This window comes from Bacillus rossius, chromosome 5 (assembly GCF_032445375.1).
Source record: "Bacillus rossius redtenbacheri isolate Brsri chromosome 5, Brsri_v3, whole genome shotgun sequence".
Taxonomy (NCBI): domain Eukaryota; kingdom Metazoa; phylum Arthropoda; class Insecta; order Phasmatodea; family Bacillidae; genus Bacillus; species Bacillus rossius.
In genome coordinates, this window is record NC_086333.1 from 9,742,580 (window position 1) to 9,763,597 (window position 21,018).

Here is a 21,018-nt window from a genome sequence, read left to right on the forward strand (position 1 = left end):
ACTTGGATGCTTAAGCCGTTATTATGAATTTGTGTTCTTTCTAAGGCAAAAAGTATTTTGAGGTTTTCCGAAATCCTAATTTTTGAATTAACAAATTGTTTTTAGATGATTTAAAAGAATTTAAAAAAAACTGGAAATTTTGGCAGATTTCGGAAAAATTTTGGCAAATTTTGAAGGTCAAATGTAAAGTTCATTCAAGATGGATATCGTGACGTCACAAATCCAAGATGGCGGCCCGGCACCAACCCTTCGCGCCAGCGCTAGTGCCCGAACATACTGTCCTATACTATATATATGTGTATATATGTGTGTAGTTTATATATATTCATACGTATATATATACACACACACACATATATATACACACATCTATATATCCGGATTTCAGGAACGTGAAACACTTGTTTACGACTTCGCTTCTTTCCTAACACTAGAAGCGTTTTTAAAAAGCTCCCTCCAAACAGGAAAATAATGACATGTCTGCGTTCTCTTCAGTGAACAATTAAGGAAAAGGGCGTTCTCACCAGCGCATTGCTGACGCAGCTACCCGATACTGCCTCATAGTATACGGCGCGGCATGACAACCGGATTAGATTTGGCTGTGTACATTTCTTGTCTACCAATATAATACATGACAAAAACGTCTCTGGGCTAGTTATAGGTAAAATTTATCTGGAAATATACAACTCAGCTACCAGCTTATGCGTATATATAGCTCTAACGTATTCTTTCCCGCGGAGCATTTGAACGTCATGGCGTTCAATCACGTGCCCTTTCAGACAGTGGAGAGTCACCCACATAAGCGCGAAATTAAAATTTGCATGCTATTGTACGCACCTGGAACTTTGTGGGGTTGCGTTTCCGTAAATAAGTTTATTCAATAACAATAATAGATTTTATTTTTGTTCCCTGCCATTCAACAAATTTATGTCCAGAAATTTCCGAACATCTTCCATACGTTCCCAATTTTCTCAAATATTTTACTCAGTAATTGAAAATCAAATTACTGTGCAATTTAATCGCTATCGTATTTACTGGAAAGGATGTACGTTAATAAGATAAGTTATTCAAAATTTTTAATAAAATATTTTATTCAAATGGATTTAAATAAATAGGTAATGTTTCATTTACAACAGCTTTCTTACACTCGTACATAACTGACAAGTAAGAGAAGAGAGCCAGAAGCTGCATAAATGACGTGAAGTAAAATATGTTTGAATGTATTTATTTACATTAGTCATACATAAACACGACAAAAAGTTTTCATGATACACGTAGTAGTTTGTTTAAAGTTGGTATTTACTTATTTGGAAAAAAAAAAATATAATTCATTACATATTGTGGCAGCATTTATAAGAAAATATTAGACAATGGAGCAAAAGCGAAAGAAACAAAGGGATTATTAACCAACCCAGTCTTGACATTCACGACTGTTAACTATGTAACTCAGGTTTCAAAATACGTTACAGTTTCAAGAAAACCTTTTTTTAGAGTCGAATATATAAGGGTCGTACACTGTAATCTTTTGAAGTAAACTTTTTTGCTGAGATAGTTACAATTTTCGAGCGTTACGAAAATTCTAATCGGACGAGGGGAATAGTTAGGTACATGGGGGGAGGGAGGGACCGGTAAAGGAGAGTGCGTCAGCGGCGACGCCACTCCATCGCATGTACAAACGGTCGAATAGGAAGAAGGTAAAAGGGGGAAGGTGGGTTAGTTACGTAGCGTAGCTTGCTATATGCTAGTTGTAACTTGCACACTTGCGTTTTCGCACTCGCATATTCACACACTTGTGCAGCCTTTTATTTTTCAACCGGGCATTTATGCTTTATGTTGTCCTACCTCCAATAGTTGAAGTTATTTGCAAACCGTTCCCTGAATAACTTTTCAGCAGTATTAACAGCGCACTTAATAGACATGATAGAACAAAATAAAGTGTAATTGTTAAATATTCCATTATCTTTTCCATAGTTAAAACATATGTTTGAAGTAAACATAAATTGAAATACCTATATAATTATGCACCAGTTATCGTAAAAGAATACACAGTATTTAATCGATAAACTTTAATCAGAATCGAATCAATGTTATATGAATGCACAGAGGACAAACATACAAACATTCATTTATTTATATATTTATGACTTAATCATAATATCATTGGCTTCCTAATAGTTCTCTAAAACGTCTCGGAAACATTAAACAAAGATTAATGTTTATAGCATATCAAAATAACTGCTGCACATGAAGGCGTGGTCCTTTATAATGCTGTATTTCAATAGTTAATATAGCCTATGTTTGAAGTGACACATATTAAAATATTAGTCTTCTTAACTGCATGGTGAGATGAACACTTGCATTTACCAACACTTTCATAATTCAAATAGTTATTAGAACAATTTTTTTTGTGATATGGCTACAACCTCGATGTCATTCAACCGCTTTTATAATGTGTTTTAGTATCTTAAATTTTAAGTAGCTCTTAAAATATTTTTCCTACAGTCAGAAACTAGCTAGATCGGGTTCTAGCACACGAAAACACCTTTAAAACTGTTTCCGGGGATTCCAGCAAAAAATGTTTCTGTTTAAAATTATAATATCATAAAACTACTAGGAACTATGGCTATTTCGTGTCACAATTATGTATATTTCGAAGAAACACAATGAATTGTAGCCTTAAACATGGTGCGACTTCCGGAAAATATTAACTTAGTTTTTATTTTCATGTTCCATACACCGAAAAACCATTGTCAGCTCAAAAGTATTTAAATACGTTTGTAAATACCTCAATCACAATTATGTACGCAATAGCTGCCGCAATTTTGCACAAATCGCTAATAAAATTAATGGAAAATCTAGGTCAAGTTCGTTATTGGACATAATCCGACCAAAGTGAAACAGATAGGGAAAGTTTTTGAAAAACAGAAAAATCGTTATGACTTCTTTAATATTATAAATATCGTATCCCTATACTAGCATTATATTTCGTTAAGAGATATGACAAATACGTTTCTTGAAACGAATTTTTGTTATGACTGCAAGGGGTGGAAATAACAGGGTTTAGTGGACAAAAAAATTCAAAATTCTCTAACTAGGTACCTACATCATCAAATCCATTCAATTTGCACGTGGAACTCTATAAATACTATCGTAATTTTTTGTCTTAAACAACTGTTCAATAATATGAACCATTGCTGCAAGAGGTTTTAAAACAGCTGTTGAAGGAAAAAATAATAATTATTGTACAATGTATACAATCAATTCTATTATTTTTTATTTCAAAACTTGTACCTATTATCACTTTTTACTTAAATACTTTACATACGACCCACAATTACAGCATGTGGTGTAAAAAATTATTGTTTAAGGGCGAAAAAATGCATAGCATCCTTAGTAGGCACACTATCAAAATCATTCTACTTGTCTCTTCTCCTCATTTATCTAAAACTTTTGTATGAAACAATTTTTAATGTAAACATTTATTGCTGTTATGGATGTAAAACTGAGGGTTAAAGGACGAATACCTTTATAAATTCCCTTAATATGTAAACAATTAAGGTATGTTTTAATTTTTTTGAATCGTAGATATTATTTAAAATATTTGGCTAAACAATTTTTGATTAGGCATTTCAGATGATTCAATGGGGTTAAAAATACAGAGGTTGAAATAAAAATATATTCTAAAACTTTCTTTCTGTCTGTACTATCAAATCCATTGAAACTTACCTCAAACCATTTAAACATTACCTAAAAACCTTTATCCAAAACAAATTTTTATATGACAAATACTTGTCCAAGGGAGGAAATATGGTATCTGAAGGTACAAATTATTCATGACTATCTACTAGTAGGCATAGCATGTAGTTCTTTATAAGTTATTTCAATGCTAGATGCATTTATCTAAAAACTATTCATAACATTTCCGATGTTTCGAATATGAAAAAATATATAATCGATCAATTTGGAATATTCGTGAACATAAAGAAGGATTTTATGTGCATTAAGTTTTCAAAATGTTCCGAAAGTTTAAAGAATCTTCCACAAAGTTCTAGAAGAAATAGTTAGCTCGAAATCTACCTGCGCCTGTAGACTTGCCGAATGCGATTATTTTGTGTTCACTTAGCATAAAATATGCAAATATTTTTAAGTGTATAGAAAATTGATTATTTTTTTACAAAATATGTATCACTTCACTACTTAATTAATATACCAAACTTTAAAAAAGCCTAGAATTTACTTTTAATGTGCAGTTTAAATTAGTATGCGACTCTTAAAAGGTCAGAAAGGTTCTGATTGCAGATAGTCAGTATTTGTGAACATTCGTTTACATTCGTATATATAGTTTATAAAAATCATCTTTATCGCTGTTTGTGACCCATGGAGATAAGAAACGCTGCCTTGAGAAAAAAGCTTGCTGATCTACGTGATGTAATTGAATGCATACCGGCTTTTATTGTGAGAAGTAGGGGTTAACGGATTCACGTCTAGGGTAAGGCATTAATGTAAATTTTCATTTGTCTTAATTAGTCACTACTCTGTCGTAAAATCAATAAAAAATATAATATAAAAATTTAATTACAACATTAAAACAAATGTCTTTAAATACATAAACATTCAAAATAATTTTTAAAAAACGTGCGTTAAGACACGTTTTGAAATTGAAACGTGAATTTTTATCTTAAACGGTAACGTGTCCATAATGTGCTCAGCCCGAGGATTCGTTCTCGGGGCGACTAGGGCCGTGCCTGCTCGTCTTAGCCGCTTTATGTATGTAATTGTACGAGAGGTTTTAGTTTCGGTAGCCACCTCCCAGTGTGATAACGGTTATTGCTGATTGGCGGCCTATCTGCCGTCCTGCGATTGGGCGGAGCAAGGTCGAGCGGGTGGGAGACACCATCCGCCCCTCAGAGCTCGGAGAGTTGGCCACTCGGACAAGTGGTCACTCGAACAAAAGGAGCTCGGACAAGTGGTCATTCGGAGAAGTGGACACTCGGACAAATGGTATACACCCACATTTGAACTTTCATAATTATACAGTTATTTAAATTGCATTTTGTCATATTTATTTATATTGTATCAGTAGCTTCTGAATTTGTATACACCTCTGATTTTCTTATTAGCGTCATATTATCGCTATATTAATGTTAAGGTAGAAGTAGGTAAATGCCATGTACAAATCTTCAATTTTTTATGAGGCCTGGAAATGAAGTTGCCGTTATTAAAATTCTGCTTAGTAGTACTCTGTTTTTTTCATTCTAACTTGCCAAAGACTAGCCGTCATTGTTTGTGAATATAATCCTTTTAATTGCTCAACCACTTGGGTAAATTTTCTAGAGCTTAATACATATTTCAGGTTTTCCTTTTTATTAGTTTTGATAGTTACCCAGGGTGAGTCGGGGACGGAACCCCCCTTCCTATTTGATCGGAAGGCGGGTTACAATGTGAATTAATTTTATTGGTTGTTTAGTTTTAAAGTATTTATAATGTAACTGACCTGACCAAACAAACCGGGACAAAGGATGAACAGTAGGAACTGACGTAATTTTTTTTTTTACTTATTACTTTCGCAACAATATTCAAATAACAAATAAAACATTAAAATTTTGAAACGTTAAAAACTCACCTACGTTAGAGGCGGGTACAATTTCTTTGCCATTAGTAGAAAATGATGTAGTCGTTCATCTACGTCACGAAAAAAAAAAATTCATACTTGTAAACAAGAAACAATGTTGAATGCCGCATGAATGCACAGGTATTGTGATGAAAATTTAAAAAATTCGATATCTCCTAAAGTATTTGGAATTTCTTATCTCCGCCGGGTTTAATGAAAAGAGAAAGTTAAAGAGCATATAATAAAAGTATTTTCGGATTTTAAACATTTTTGTTCGCTAAACTACATTTTTACCCTGTTCCACATTTCCTTATGGTCACCATCTTAGATTCAAGAAATTTTTCACTTTTTGTTATGCCCACCATCTTGGATGTGTTTGTAATCCTTGCACGTTTAGTTAAGGACGCCATATTGGATTCTAGATCGTTGCAATTTTCGTTTCTGCCGCCACATAGAAAATCCTTAATTTTTATGCTAGAAAATCGAGAAGAATTTTAAAGTTTATAAAATTATAATAAAAATTGAAATAAAAACACTCTGCCCTCTTGGATTATGACATCACGGATGCCATCTTGAAAATCCGTAATTATTATCAGATTTTAATGGGAAGAAATTAAAATTTATAAAAATATTTAATTAATCAAATTTTAATAAAATATTATTTTAAAAACACACATCATTGTGTCCTCTGTTCGAACCCGGCAAGGTCATTTAATTAAAAATGGCAACATATCCTTCCTCCATGTAAAACACGGACCGACTGACACCCACCCCATAAGAAATATGGCCTCCCTTTGCTTTAACTACGGCTTAATTCGGTTGGGCATGGAGTCAACTAATTTTTTTACAATTATTCTTGATTTCTTCCTCTCGAAAACCATATTTGATGAACTACTGCTTCCACTATCTTAATTTTCGTCGTACAGTCCATCTTTTAAAATCTGGCCTTGCAGATCGCCCACAAATTCTCGATGGGATTGAAATATGGCTAATTTTCAGGCCAGTACAAAATGTTAATCTTCTTGTCCTTGAAATATTTCACCATTTTCATAGAAGTATAGCATGGAGCTGAGTCTTGTTGAAAAATTGCCTTTCCATTGGTTTGAACTTTCTCCAGCTCCTGAACCAGACATCGATCTAGCATTGCTATATATTATTCATTATTCCTTCTACTTGAATAAGTTTGCCAGGTCCCGAGTAAGAAAAACATGCCTAGAACATCTTCTTAACTGGATGTTTGACTGATTGTTTAATATGGGCTGCAGTAAGTTTTTCATTTACCCCCATACGGGCGAATTTTGATTGCTGGTCCTGCACTAGAAAGTGTGTCTCATTTGAGAACAGCACCATCCTCCAGACATTTTCGGTCCAATTGACAATTTTTTGACCCAAATCAGCCTCTTTTTCATCATAGTGGCAGTCAAGAGTTGTTTTTTTTTCTGTGGCCTAGTGGCTTTCCTTCCACCTTCCAAGAGACTTCTGATTATTTTAGAGTCATGGATTTTAACCCCAAACCGTTCAAGATCTTTTTGAAGGTCGTAGCTTGTTTTCCTTGGGTGCAATTTGCTGTTACGCAAAAGGCTGGCATCTTCTCGAGGAGTGGTCTTCCTTTTTCTTCCACATTTGGCTTTTCGCTGCACTTCAACAGATCCCGTCTCTCTCTTCTGCTTTTATAGTTTATTTACAGCATCCAAACTCACACCACATTCCACTGAAATGCTTCTCTGTGTCATTGGTGTATACTCACGAAACGTGATAATCTTTTGTATTTTTCTTGGAGTAATATCCATGATGCCAAACAATCGTAAAAACCCTATAAATTATCAAAAATATTGCAAAATATCAAAACTCTCAAACATAACATCAAAATATTATAAATATTAAAATTGTACAGGTTTTTAGCGGTAAGTAATGGCAATCATGAGGTTATGATTTGCCATCCAAACAACTGCCAGAATTGACATAACAGGGTTTCCATAACATAAATACTAATATTTTGGTCATGTTCACATTAATTCACACAATACTGTACATTTTTGGTATTAGGTAATTTTTTTAAACGGCCTTCACAAGATACACAACAACAAAAAAACTAAATATCGATCTCGTCTGGAAGCAGAGTACTATCGCATCTCCAACTGACCCTGTGACACGGACAGGGACCCACTCTGTCCCAAGAAGCAGGCACATCTCTACCACTAACTGTGGCGGTGCAATCAATATATAACATGTTTCTAATATCTTAACTAGCTGTTATATAGTTTAATAGATTTATTTAATAAAAAGTATGTATTCTTACTATTGTTCCCTTTGTTTATTGTGTTTAATATGTTTCAAAAACATAGACAGAACTTACCATTTAATATTTCATGGAACTTCATAAGTAACTTTTACTACAAAATGTGTTTTAGGACTAAAGAAAATGTAATATATACTGCTGTTAAACAGTTATTATGTTGCAGTGGCCGAAGTAAAAATATTTAACCATCCACAGGATATAGAAGAAAGGAAAGGTATAAAAAATACAAACACACACGTGGGTTGGACTAAACTGCACTCACCATGCCAGCACAGTTGACGAAGTACTCGCATAGCACAGTGCCAAGACTGGTGGATACGGCCTTGACACGAGCGTTCTCCGTCAACACCTTCTGCACCTCGCACTGCTCGATGAAGCACGCTCCTGCAACCAACAAACACACGCCTCGCCCAGATGCCTCTGGGACCTGCCTGGCCAGGCTCAGGCAACACAGCCAGATCCTACAGTTCCTGCGTGGGCAGAGAATGGGAGGGAGATATGGAAGACCTTGAAGAAAAAGTGGGCGAAGATAAAAATTATACGGGTGTATGAATTAATTGCACTAATATATTTTTTACCAATAATTGAACTGAATTTTACTGCTACACCTGCAACTAAGTTAAATCGAATGCAGACATAAACATTAATAGAAATATTTATAAATAGAAAGTTTACCTTCAGCCTAAGTCTCTCTAAAAAAATTTTTCCAAATAAGGTTCACAAGTTATTTTTAACTGACACTGAATACTTTTTTATTTGAGCCACTGATTTTATCTCGGCGCACTTGCAGATTTCAGATAACGGACATGCCATACTTCATAAAACCTCTTGATATTTTTCCTTAAAGACGTGTTTATTTTGATAAATTTTTACCACCCTATTTACATTTATTTAAATTGCTGTTCCGGTACCCACCATTAAAATTTTGTTTACAATTAACTTTTCGAGTGCTTGGTTTTGGAATTTTACTGGGCAAGTTATAAATGCTTGCACGGACAATCGGGGACTAGGCCATGTCATATTGGGCAAGTTATAAATGCTTGCACGGACAATCGGGGACTAGGCCATGTCATATTGGGCGTATGGAGGCGCAGGAGGAATTATTATATACTACTTACATGGTATTCGTTTTTAATATTTAACAATTAAATTACAATAATTATGACAAAGTAACCCAGTATTCAATATTACATTCTACACAAAACATGTTCTTAAGATAGTAGTATGTTACAGCCGGTCCGACCTTAGGCTTCTAGCTGAAGATTCAAGATAGTCGACGATATCTTGAGTTGTGATATCACGGCGGCAACTAAGGATAACCTTGACCTTGCCCTTCAAAATTTGCCTACATGACTCAAAATTAGCCACAATTTGCCAAAAAAATCGCTAAGATCAATAAAAAATTTCCATTTATTTTTTTTTATTCCGCCAAGAATTATAAAACAATTTGTAAAAATTTATAATTTCTCCATTTAGAGGGGAAAATTCCTGTTTTCAGGGAAAATGTATCGTTTTATTCCTCAAAAATTCAAAAATTCGGAATTTGAAAAACTTTAAAAGACTCTGGTTTGCCTAAGAAAGAAAAAAATTGGCAAAGAGGCTAAAAAAAATCGCTTCAATAAGCCTGGGACTAGCGTTTGGTGGCCATCTTGGATGACCTTGACCTTTACGTTTACGACCGTAAAATACGATTTTTTTTTTTTTACCCAAATAAAATATAAAATAATAAAAAATTTGCTTACTTCAAATGTTTAGTTACTTAATAGATTTCGGTCCTCGGTTCGATTCCCGGTGAGAGTAAATATGAAATAAATTAATAAAAAAATTTAAAACTCCTTAATTAAATTTAAAAAATAGAATTAGGTTACATTACACCCGCCATCTTGAATTATGACGTAACTGCTGGAATCATCGTTACGGTCGCAATCTTGAAAATCTGCAATTTCTATTCTCTAGATTCAGAAAAAAAATAAAATTCATAAAAATGTAATTAATAAATTTTTAAGAATAATTCAGCTATCTTAAATTAAGACATCACATTGCGCATTTCCTTATGGTCACCACCACGGATTACCCCGAATTCTAGAAACGTACTACTTTTCGTTATGCCAGCCATCTTGGTTGTATATAATATGATTGAGGCACGTTTTGTTACGGCTGCCATCTTGGAATCTAGAAGATTGCAATTTTTTATGGACGCCATTATGAAATTAATTTTTTATGTTCGAATAAAAGAAAAATTTTAAATTAATAAAAAATTAATAAATAAAAATTAAATGAAAAGAAATATTTTTTGCTATCTTTGATTATGACATCATGGCAGCTGAATTGAAAATTCGTAATTATCATCCGAAAATTCGAAAATTCTCTTAAAATTCGTAAAAAAATTAATTCATAAAATTTTAATTGCAAACGCACTTATGCCATGGAGTCTTCAAATCTTCAAATCTAACATAATAAAGAAAAAATGCCGATAGATCCTTCCACCATGCAAGCCACCAAACAGACTGAACTCCCACCACTAATGCCAAGGTATATATATTTCCAGTTAGTATGACGTCATATCCACCATATTGTAATATCGTATCACACTAAATTGAATCTTCGTCCGAATGCGCTTCATTTTAGTCAAATGCGTGTCCTGTGTGTGTGTTGTGTGTGTTGTGTGTGTTGTGTGTGTTGTGTGTGTTGTGTGTGTTGTGTGTGTTGTGTGTGTTGTGTGTGTTGTGTGTGTTGTGTGTGTTGTGTGTGTTCTTGTGTGTTCTTGTGTGTACTGTGTTACCCTTGCGTGTCCTTTGTATCCTTTGTGTCCATTGTGTGTCCTGTGAGTGTACTATGTGTCCATTGTGTGTCCTGTGTGTGTACTATGTGTCCATTGCATGTACTGTGTGTACTGTTTGTCCAGTGCGTACTGTATGTGGACTGTGTGTATACTGAGTGTTCAGTGTGTGTACTGTGTGCCCATTGTATGTACTGTGTGCCCATTGTAAGTACTGTGTGCCCATTGTATGTATTGTGTGCCCATTGTACGTACTGTGTGTACTGTATGTCCATAGCGAGTACTGTATGTGTACTATGAATATGTTGTGTGAACTTTATGTTTTATGTGTGCTCATTGTGTGTACTGCGTCCAATGTGTGTACAGGATGTATACTGTGTGTCCATTGTGTGTATTGTGTGTTCAATACGTGTCCTGTGTGTGTATATTTCGTGTTCTGTGTGTCCATTGTTTTTCCAGTGTATATATTTTGTGTACTGTGTGTTATGTGTGATAAGTGTATATACTGTGTGTCCATTGGGTGTATTGTGTGTTATTTTTTTGTTGAATGTATATCGTTTCGTTAAATGTTCGTAGTCAATATAGTACCTCTTAATATTTACTGGTTCAAAACCTCTTGGTCTTTATAAACATTATTCAGGGATTCTAGGTCCTTCAGTAGGAGTAAAATATTTCCGTTTGTATAATTGCTTGTAAGTGATTTTTTCAATACTTTATGTCTGATAGTTCTAAGACTTTTGCTTGACTTCTTGAAATATATTGTATTAGCTATCTATGAAGAATGTATTTTTTTCGGGGACATCTGGCCTATACGTCTGACATTGTACAGGTCTTAGTCACGAGATCCAAAGACATGTGTATGTATATCATTGTACATGAACTGGTTGGAAAGTATTTCATACATCGAAATAATAGACTTTCGTGTTATGGAACGTGACAACATATTTAATTCGTCTGACAGGTATCATGCATATAAAAAATTTTTTGTAGAGAGCATGATTAATAATCTCCATTCAGTGAGATTGGAAACACAATTTAATTTGATTTTAAGTTTTAATTACTCCTTTCACTGGTCGAGATTGTGATGCAAGGATGGATAAAAATTGAATGATTCATTATTTTAATAATTGATTTTTTTGTTGATTTTTGGAATTTTTCCCGAATTTATATGTAAATAATTAGAGATTTTCAAGATGGCGGCCAAATGTCAAGATGTGGGATGTTCTGGAAAAAAATAATTACCTCACTATTTCAGGTGCTATTTAAAATAATTTGGCGACAGTGCACTCAAGCAGAAGAAAACCAGTTGGCAACCTCTAGCAGACGAAAACAATATGGATGCCTTCAGCTGACGAAAACATAATGGCTGCATCCAGCAGACAAAAAAAAATTGCGGACATGATGTCATACTAGCCGGCGATAAATATACCTTGGCATTAGTGGTGGGAGGTCAGTCTGTCGGTGACTTCCATGGAGGAAGGATCTGCTGTCATTTTTATTTTGTCCTCGCCAGGTTCGAAGACTATTATATAATGCAAGTGCTTTGTTAATTAAAATTAAATTAAAATTTTATAGATAATTTTTATAGATTTGAAAATTTGTTTCCGAAATTTTTGGTTAATAATTAAGTATTTTCAATATTGCGGCCGTGATGTCATAATCCAAAATGGCAAAATGTTTATTTTAATTTTTATTAATATTTTATTAATTTAAAAATTGCTCTCGATTTTCTAGCAGAAACAAGGATTTTCATTATGGCATTTGTAATGAAAATTGCAACGTTCTAGAATCCAAGATGGCAGCCATAATGAAATGTGCAACAATGACATTTATATACAACCAAGATGGCAGGCGTAACGAAAAGTACAACGTTTCTATAATTCGGGGTGGTGACCGTAACTAATGTGCAATGGTGAAACTTAATTAAAGATAATGCAATTTTATTAAAATTGTATTAATCATTTTCTTATGAATTTTTAAAAAAAATTGCCAAATATCTAGCATAAAAATTGCGGATTGCATACAAAAGCATAAGAATTGATACCGTAACGATAATTCCAGCAGTTACATCATAATTTTAAGATGGCGGTGTGATGTAATTAATTTTTATTAATTTTAATTACAAATTTTTCAAATAATACATTTTATGTTTACTCTCGCCGGGAATCGAACCGAGGACCGAAATTGATTAATTACTAAACATTTAAAGTAAATAATTTTTTTATATAGTTTTTAATTATTTCAAATTTTTTTGTTAAAAATTAAAGAATTAGAATTTTACAGTCAAGGTCAACCTCATGGTCGTCATCCAACATGGCCACCAGAGGCTTATTGGAGACTTGTAGTTGCCGACTTTAAGCCTCTTTACGGAATTTTGGTTCTTTCTAAGGCAAAAGTCTCTTGAGGTTTTTTGAATTCCGAATTTTTTGTTTTTTTGAGGAATGAAACGGGAAATTTTCCCTCAAAACGGGAAATTTTCCCTCTAAATGGAGAAAGTTTTAAATTTTATATTTTTTTAATGATTTTCGGCGGAAATGTTTTTTTTTAAATTGGAAATTTTGGCAAATTTTTTATTTATTTTTGGCAAATTTTGAAGATCAGGATCATCCAAAATACACGCTGTGACGTCACAATCCAAGATGGCGTCGACAATCTTTAATCCTCAGCCAGAAGCCAGGGCACGGACCTACTATTTAGGGTATTTTGTGTACTGCTTAATTTAAAAATAGACATTCGACTTTTAAATAAAGAATTCCCTCAGATGCTTGAAATCTCCACTATTACTAACAATAATCTTTTTGTAACTGTATACATGTAAAGTATGCTTATAAAATTTGTATACATTGAATAGTAAGCTAACATAAATCTTTTAATGCTACAGATAACTTGGAGAAGTAACCGGAAAACCACTTAATAATGGATGCTGCATATCAGTTTAGTTTGGCGAAGAAAAGGAAGACTCTCAATAATCCTAATAGTCTCCTCTGTACCTCATCATCGCTTAAAAACCATTATCTCATCCATCCAGTGATACAAGAAACCTGTGGATTGCATGTCTGAAAGACAATGTTATGGAGATGAATAATGCGAAAATATTGTAAACCGGTTTAATGATTTTAGTGTTGATTCTATGAAAAAATAATTTACTGCATGGCATAGGTGATTTTGTCAACGTATAACTCATAAAAAGCATATTGGACTATTAAAAAATAAACACGATGAAAGATTAAATGAGCCATTGGAAAAGGAATGTGTATCAATATCTTAAAGTTGTTCTATCAAATTAACAAGATCTCAAACGAAAAACTATATAAGAGGAAAAAAAAATTTGTAACAATCCAGGTTCCAGAAGAGTTTATTTAAGAAAAGTGTCGACTAATACTACTGGGAAAAAACTTGCGCCATGCAGTTAAATTAAATAATAATAACATTTTACAAGTACAGCTTAGCGAAGCTGTAGACCCAAAAGACGCTCATGCAATTGACGTGATGTACCACACTAAATGTTGGGTAAAAAATGTCACTAACATCCTCCGATCGAAGAATACAAATCAACAGATTAAGGATGTTGCTTCAATTGCAGCATGCGTAAAATTTACAAATATATTGGAGCAGGAACTGTCTTCAGGAAAAAATATTTATCATGGATGTCCTGAAAGAAATGTATTTAAATATTTGTTCTTCAAAAATGTACAACATAATGATATGACATGCATTTATAGAACTATTAGAAAAAGACATTGAATTCTCTTGACAAACCAGGATAACAAGCCACAAAAATTTTTAATGAAATTTTATAGAGACAAACTAATTGCTGAAGCAGAAATTTGTGGTGATGAAATGATAAGAGAATTGAATGTATTACTTGAATCTGCAAGCGTCATTAGAAAACACATTTTTAAAGCAAAATCATGGAAATGCGATGGTGTTATTCCAAAAGTCTCGCAGAAATTGTTCCACTATAAATTGAAATTTTCTTTAAATGGTGTACCACAGGAAAAAAAAAATACCATTAATGAAAATCAAACAACAAAGAACGAAGATGTACATAGACGAGCAAGCAATATGTTACAGATGCTCATGTCAAAACTGTATTTCAATAAAACACATCTTTTAAGTTTCCATCACAGTCGAGACCTACCTCTTCAGGTGGCTTGTGGCTTAACCATTCATAAAACAACACGAAGTCAGTCTTTGATCAAACTCATGTATAATGTTAGGTGCAGTATTGATTGCACAAGAGTCCTGAGAATTGAAACAGATATTGCGAGAAGTGTAGCTAATAGGATTATTAGCATTTATGGTGTGTACATACCACCATATTTGATTACTGACAGGTTTATACATTGCGCTATGGACAATATTGACTTTTTGAAGGCACCATTTATGTAAGAATAACATTTCATGGGATGATTTTAACTGTTGACCAAGATGTAATAGAGTCTGATCGACAAGTTATAATATCATTGGCCTCATCAAATAATTTGCCATTACAATTTCTTAAAGATGCTTTACCAAAAATCTTTATTGTACAAAACCTACGAATTGGAATACATGTTGTCCAGAACCAGTCTTCCCCAACATTGTCCAACAATATACTGAATTACTTTACAAAAAAAAAAAAAAGTTTTGACATTGTTTGGTTCCTGTTTCGAAGATCCATTTTGAATGATAATGATAAATATATATCTCCTCTCCCACAAGGATTGGGTAAAACAGCTATTTAGGTAAAAAAAAATGTGTTTCCAGAGTTTCCTAGAGCCTCCAACTAATAGTTCTGTTCAGTTAACAGTTATGAGGCAGCTTGAAAAACTAAACTAATCCATGAATAAAAGACACAGAGAGTCATTACAACTGATATGGCAATTTATAAATTTTTAAAGCAGTTTGAAATGGCAAAATAATTTGCAAAGGCAAATGGATATTGAGAACTGGAGAACTGCATATAATAATAACTCAACTAAGAACAATAATTGGCGATTTCGTATGTGAAAGTGGAATACCAGAGCTGTGTGTAAAAAGTGATTTGTAATTCTCGGTGACAATGAAACAAATACTGGAGGTAAGACACAAGGAGAGCTATTAAAGCCTATTTAACAACTACTACCAAATTAAATATTCTTCTTCTAGAATAATTTGACAAGGAACAACTGGGAAAAATTACCTTGTTACAGCCCCTACTGGATGAACTGGCAGTAAGTTTACAATCTAACAATGAAACCAATTGACGTCCCTCGGCTTCAGGTCCCCGTTTTCCCGTTGAAATAAATGTCCTGTTATGCCCGTACTGCCCTCGTCGGAGAGGTGTGGGTCCAGGCCAACGTGGCCGGGACCGGGAAAGGCGGGACCTGGAGGGAGAGTGAAGTGATTGCGAGGAATGTTGGTAGGTTGTCGCAAGCAGAACACGGCATTAACGAATTTCACGAGCCGTCTTTTATTAACGCTTATAAAGTCCTGCCGCAGCCTGGCGGAGCCGTCGCGGAACAAGTGCCCTACCACGGCGACACGGACTCCCTGATGACGGGGCGGTTCTCAAATACGTTTCGGCGCGAATCGTAAAGTTTATTAATGCTAGGCTGACCCAGTGAGAAAGGGCCCGAAGACGGAACGCTGTACATACGCGGCCCGTTACGTAATGTTCCGTGGACAGCGAAAAGTTCAGAGACTCGTAGCACCACGTTCGCGTTGTAGGAACTGCCCGCTAGACACGTCTCCCGATGACTCGTAAGTTAACAATGCTAAGCTGATTCGCGGTGGCAGCTCAGCTGCCGTGACCGACTGCGGACTGAGCGAACGTTCAATCCCGAGCGCAACGTGCGCGGCTCGCGGAGCAACGAACACGTCTGTCTCCGCTCGAGACCAGGACGCGACAGCCTCTCCCCGCTCGCCCGCGGGCCGGCGCCCGCGGGTGGCGGGGAGGGAGGGGAAAATCGGCCGGCGTGGGAGAGAGCTCCGTCCCGCGGCGCGCCAGGCTGCGATTACATACTACGGCGAAACCCTTCAGAAAGTTATTGAATTGTTTACAAAGACATACACGAGACATTAATGAATAAATAAGTTATTTACATTTAAGACCCTTGATCGTTTGCAAATATATATACACAGACATAACCCTCACTGGCATGCTAGGGCGCACGCGGGTGCGTCCCTGGCCGTCGCACTCCACTGGGGACACACAGGGAGGACGTTGACGAGGCATAACGGCCTGAGGGAGCCGAGGAGACACTTGGGTCGACGTCAAATGCCCCCCCTCCGACGAGGCCGTTATGTCCGTCAACGCCTCTCATTTATTAAATGGACATGAAGCACCAGGCCGTGGCACTGGAGAACTGACCTGCTGAGTCCGGGACCCTCGTGACAGATGGAAGGGGCGTGGCACCTTTCGCGTCGCGCGCGGCAGTGGGCGGCGGCGTCGCGTCAAAGGTGCCCACGTGATGGTCCGAAGGGGCGTGGCACCTTTTGCGTCGCGCGCAGCAGCAAGCGGCGGCGTCGCGTCAAAGGCGGCCCGCATGACAGTCCGAAGGGGCGTGGCACCTTCCGCGTCGCACGCGGCAGCTGGCGGCGGCGTCGCGTCAAAGGTAGCCCCCGTGACAGTCCGAGGGGGTGTGGCACCTTTCGCGTCGCCCGCAGCAGCTGGCGGCGGCGTCGCGTCAAAGGCGGCCCACGTGACAGGTGGAAGGGGCGTGGCACCTTTCGCGTCGCCCGCAGCAACAGGCGGCGGCGTCGCGTCAAAGGTGGCCCACTTGACAGTCCGGGGGGGCGTGGCACCTTTCGCGTCGCACGCGGCAGCAGTCGGCGGCGTCGCGTCAACGGTGGCCCACGTGACAGTCCGAAGGGGCGTGGCACCTTTCGCGTCGCGCGCGGCAGTGGGCGGCGGCGTCGCGCCAAAGGTGGCACACTTGACACTTCGAGGGGGCGTGGCACCTTTCGCGTCGCCCGCAGCATCAGGCGGCGGCGTCGCGTCAAAGGTGGCACACTTGACAGTCCGAGGGGGCGTGGCACCTTTCTCGTCGTCTGCAGCAACAGGCGGCGGCGTCGCGTCAAAGGTGGCACACTTGACACTCCGAGGGGGCGTGGCACCTTTCGCGTCGCCCGCAGCATCAGGCGGCGGCGTCGCGTCAAAGGTGGCACACTTGACAGTCCGAGGGGGCGTGGCACCTTTCGCGTCGTCCGCAGCAACAGGCGGCGGCGTCGCGTCAAAGGTGGCACACTTGTAACTTCGAGGGGGCGTGGCACCTTTCGCGTCGCCCGCAGCATCAGGCGGCGGCGTCGCGTCAAAGGTGGCCCACGTGACAGTCCGAGGGGGCGTGGCACCTTTCGCGTCGCCCGCAGCAACAGGCGGCGGCGTCGCGTCAAAGGTGGCACACTTGACACTCCGAGGGGGCGTGGCACCTTTCGCGTCGCCCGCAGCATCAGGCGGCGGCGTCGCGTCAAAGGTGGCACACTTGACAGTCCGAGGGGGCGTGGCACCTTTCGCGTCGTCCGCAGCAACAGGCGGCGGCGTCGCGTCAAAGGTGGCACACTTGACAGTCCGAGGGGGCGTGGCACCTTTCGCGTCGCCCGCAGCATCAGGCGGCAGCGTCGCGTCAAAGGTGGCACACGTGATAGTCCGAAAGGGGCGTGGCACCTTTCGCGTCGCCCGCAGCAACAGGCGGCGGCGTCGCGTCAAAGGTGGCACACTTGTAACTTCGAGGGGGCGTGGCACCTTTCGCGTCGCCCGCAGCATCAGGCGGCGGCGTCGCGTCAAAGGTGGCACACTTGTAACTTCGAGGGGGCGTGGCACCTTTCGCGTCGCCCGCAGCATCAGGCGGCGGCGTCGCGTCAAAGGTGGCCCACGTGCCAGTCCGAAGGGGCGTGGCACCTTTCGCGTCGCCCGCAGCAACAGGCGGCGGCGTCGCGTCAAAGGTGGCCCACTTGATAGTCCGAAGGGGCGTGGCACCTTTCGCGTCGCGCGCGGCAGCAGGCGGCGGCGTCGCGTCAAAGGCGGCCCACGTGATAGTCCGAAGGGGCGTGGCACCTTCCGCGTCGCACGCGGCAGATGGCGGCGGCGTCGCGTCAAAGGTGGCCCACATGACGGTCCGAAGGGGCTTGGCACCTTTCGCGTCGCGCGCGGCAGATGGCGGCGGCGTCGCGTCAAAGGTGGCCCATGTGACAGTGGTCGCGGCACGCCCTTGTGTGTGCAGAGCGGTTGTGTCAGCACAGCCGGTTCGCACCGCGTAGGCTCCTCGTGAGCCCCTACGGCAGTTGGGGGCGGCGGCGTCAGGGGCGGCGTGTCTGAGTCGGCCTGCCGTATCCACCCGGACGTCGCGTGCCAGTCGTACCACAGGGGCTGGACGGGCGCGGCTTCCTCCGTCTTCAGCGATGTCCTGCTCGGCGTCTCCACCCCATAGGGCGGGGGCTGTGTTGGAGGCGGTGTCGGAGGCAGCGTCGGCGGCGGTGTCGTGGGCAGCGTCGGCGGCGGCGGCGGTGTCGTGGGCAGCGTCGGCGGCGGCGTCGTTTGCAGTGGCGTTGGGAGTATCGCCGACTCCTGCAGCGTGATGGTGCCCGCCCAGTGTGACCACTCGACCTTCGCGGTCGAGACACTTGCGGCACCACCCACGCCCAGTTTCGCTCGGCACTGGTCACACGTAAAGCAGGACGTCCATTCCTCTTCTCGCGCGACCAGTTGTGAACACTCCCTGTGCCACAGATTCCCGCACGTCCCGCAGATCCGCCCATCCGATGTCCCGCCGGGGCACGAGTCCGCACCGCACATTGTCCTACCATACGCCCGGTACTCAAAGCAGAAACCGCACTCGTAATCTGCGAAGTGCTCGCAGCACTCGCCGGGCTCCGGAAAGTCTGCTTCCGCCCATGTCTCGTACGCTTCCTGGAAGTCGTCCATGTTTATCGGGAGTGTCTCTGTTCGGTAATTCAGTCCGTGTCTTCCTCTCGCGGCGTTATCTTGAACCGAAGATCCCTGCTGCGTCGCGATCTCAGGTTCGTGGCGCTCCCACGACACGTTATCTGTCGCGCCACCGATCCCTGTCGCGTCGCCCGCCGTCTCCGGTTCACACCGCTCCCACGTCGCGTTATCTTACGCCGAACGTCTCGAGTTCGCGTCGCTCTCACGCCACGGTATCTCTCGCCGAAACGTCTCGTGTTCGCGCCGTTCCCGCGCTGCGTTATCTCCCGCCGGCGCGCCGGCGCGCCGTCTCGAGTTCGCGCCGCTCCCACGCCGCGCGGTCGCACCTGCTTCCGTCCTGTCCTGCATCTGCGCGCTTGCGTGCGCTTGCGTGCGCTTGCGTATGCTTACGGCCACACTAGTTGGGCGCCAAATGACGTCCCTCGGCTTCAGGTCCCCGTTTTCCCGTTGAAATAAATGTCCTGTTATGCCCGTACTGCCCTCGTCGGAGAGGTGTGGGTCCAGGCCAACGTGGCCGGGACCGGGAAAGGCGGGACCTGGAGGGAGAGTGAAGTGATTGCGAGGAATGTTGGTAGGTTGTCGCAAGCAGAACACGGCATTAACGAATTTCACGAGCCGTCTTTTATTAACGCTTATAAAGTCCTGCCGCAGCCTGGCGGAGCCGTCGCGGAACAAGTGCCCTACCACGGCGACACGGACTCCCTGATGACGGGGCGGTTCTCAAATACGTTTCGGCGCGAATCGTAAAGTTTATTAATGCTAGGCTGACCCAGTGAGAAAGGGCCCGAAGACGGAACGCTGTACATACGCGGCCCGTTACGTAATGTTCCGTGGACAGCGAAAAGTTCAGAGACTCGTAGCACCACGTTCGCGTTGTAGGAACTGCCCGCTAGACACGTCTCCCGATGACTCGTAAGTTAACAATGCTAAGCTGATTCGCGGTGGCAGCTCAGCTGCCGTGACCGACTGCGGACTGAGCGAACGTTCAATCCCGAGCGCAACGTGCGCGGCTCGCGGAGCAACGAACACGTCTGTCTCCGCTCGAGACCAGGACGCGACAGCCTCTCCCCGCTCGCCCGCGGGCCGGCGCCCGCGGGTGGCGGGGAGGGAGGGGAAAATCGGCCGGCGTGGGAGAGAGCTCCGTCCCGCGGCGCGCCAGGCTGCGATTACATACTACGGCGAAACCCTTCAGAAAGTTATTGAATTGTTTACAAAGACATACACGAGACATTAATGAATAAATAAGTTATTTACATTTAAGACCCTTGATCGTTTGCAAATATATATACACAGACATAACCCTCACTGGCATGCTAGGGCGCACGCGGGTGCGTCCCTGGCCGTCGCACTCCACTGGGGACACACAGGGAGGACGTTGACGAGGCATAACGGCCTGAGGGAGCCGAGGAGACACTTGGGTCGAC

General features: G+C 40.8%; 1 protein-coding gene across 2 annotated transcripts in view; it reads right to left on the reverse strand.

Annotated features, from left to right (window-relative positions):
- The window catches only part of LOC134531578 (pyruvate dehydrogenase phosphatase regulatory subunit, mitochondrial-like), a 520,406-nt gene that overhangs the window by 397,879 nt on the left and 101,509 nt on the right, over positions 1-21,018 (reverse strand). For both annotated transcript variants that reach the window (XM_063367291.1, XM_063367292.1), the window contains one exon: positions 8,173-8,294. In XM_063367291.1, the coding sequence (XP_063223361.1) occupies positions 8,173-8,294 (122 nt within the window). The remainder of the gene's footprint in view (positions 1-8,172; positions 8,295-21,018) is intronic.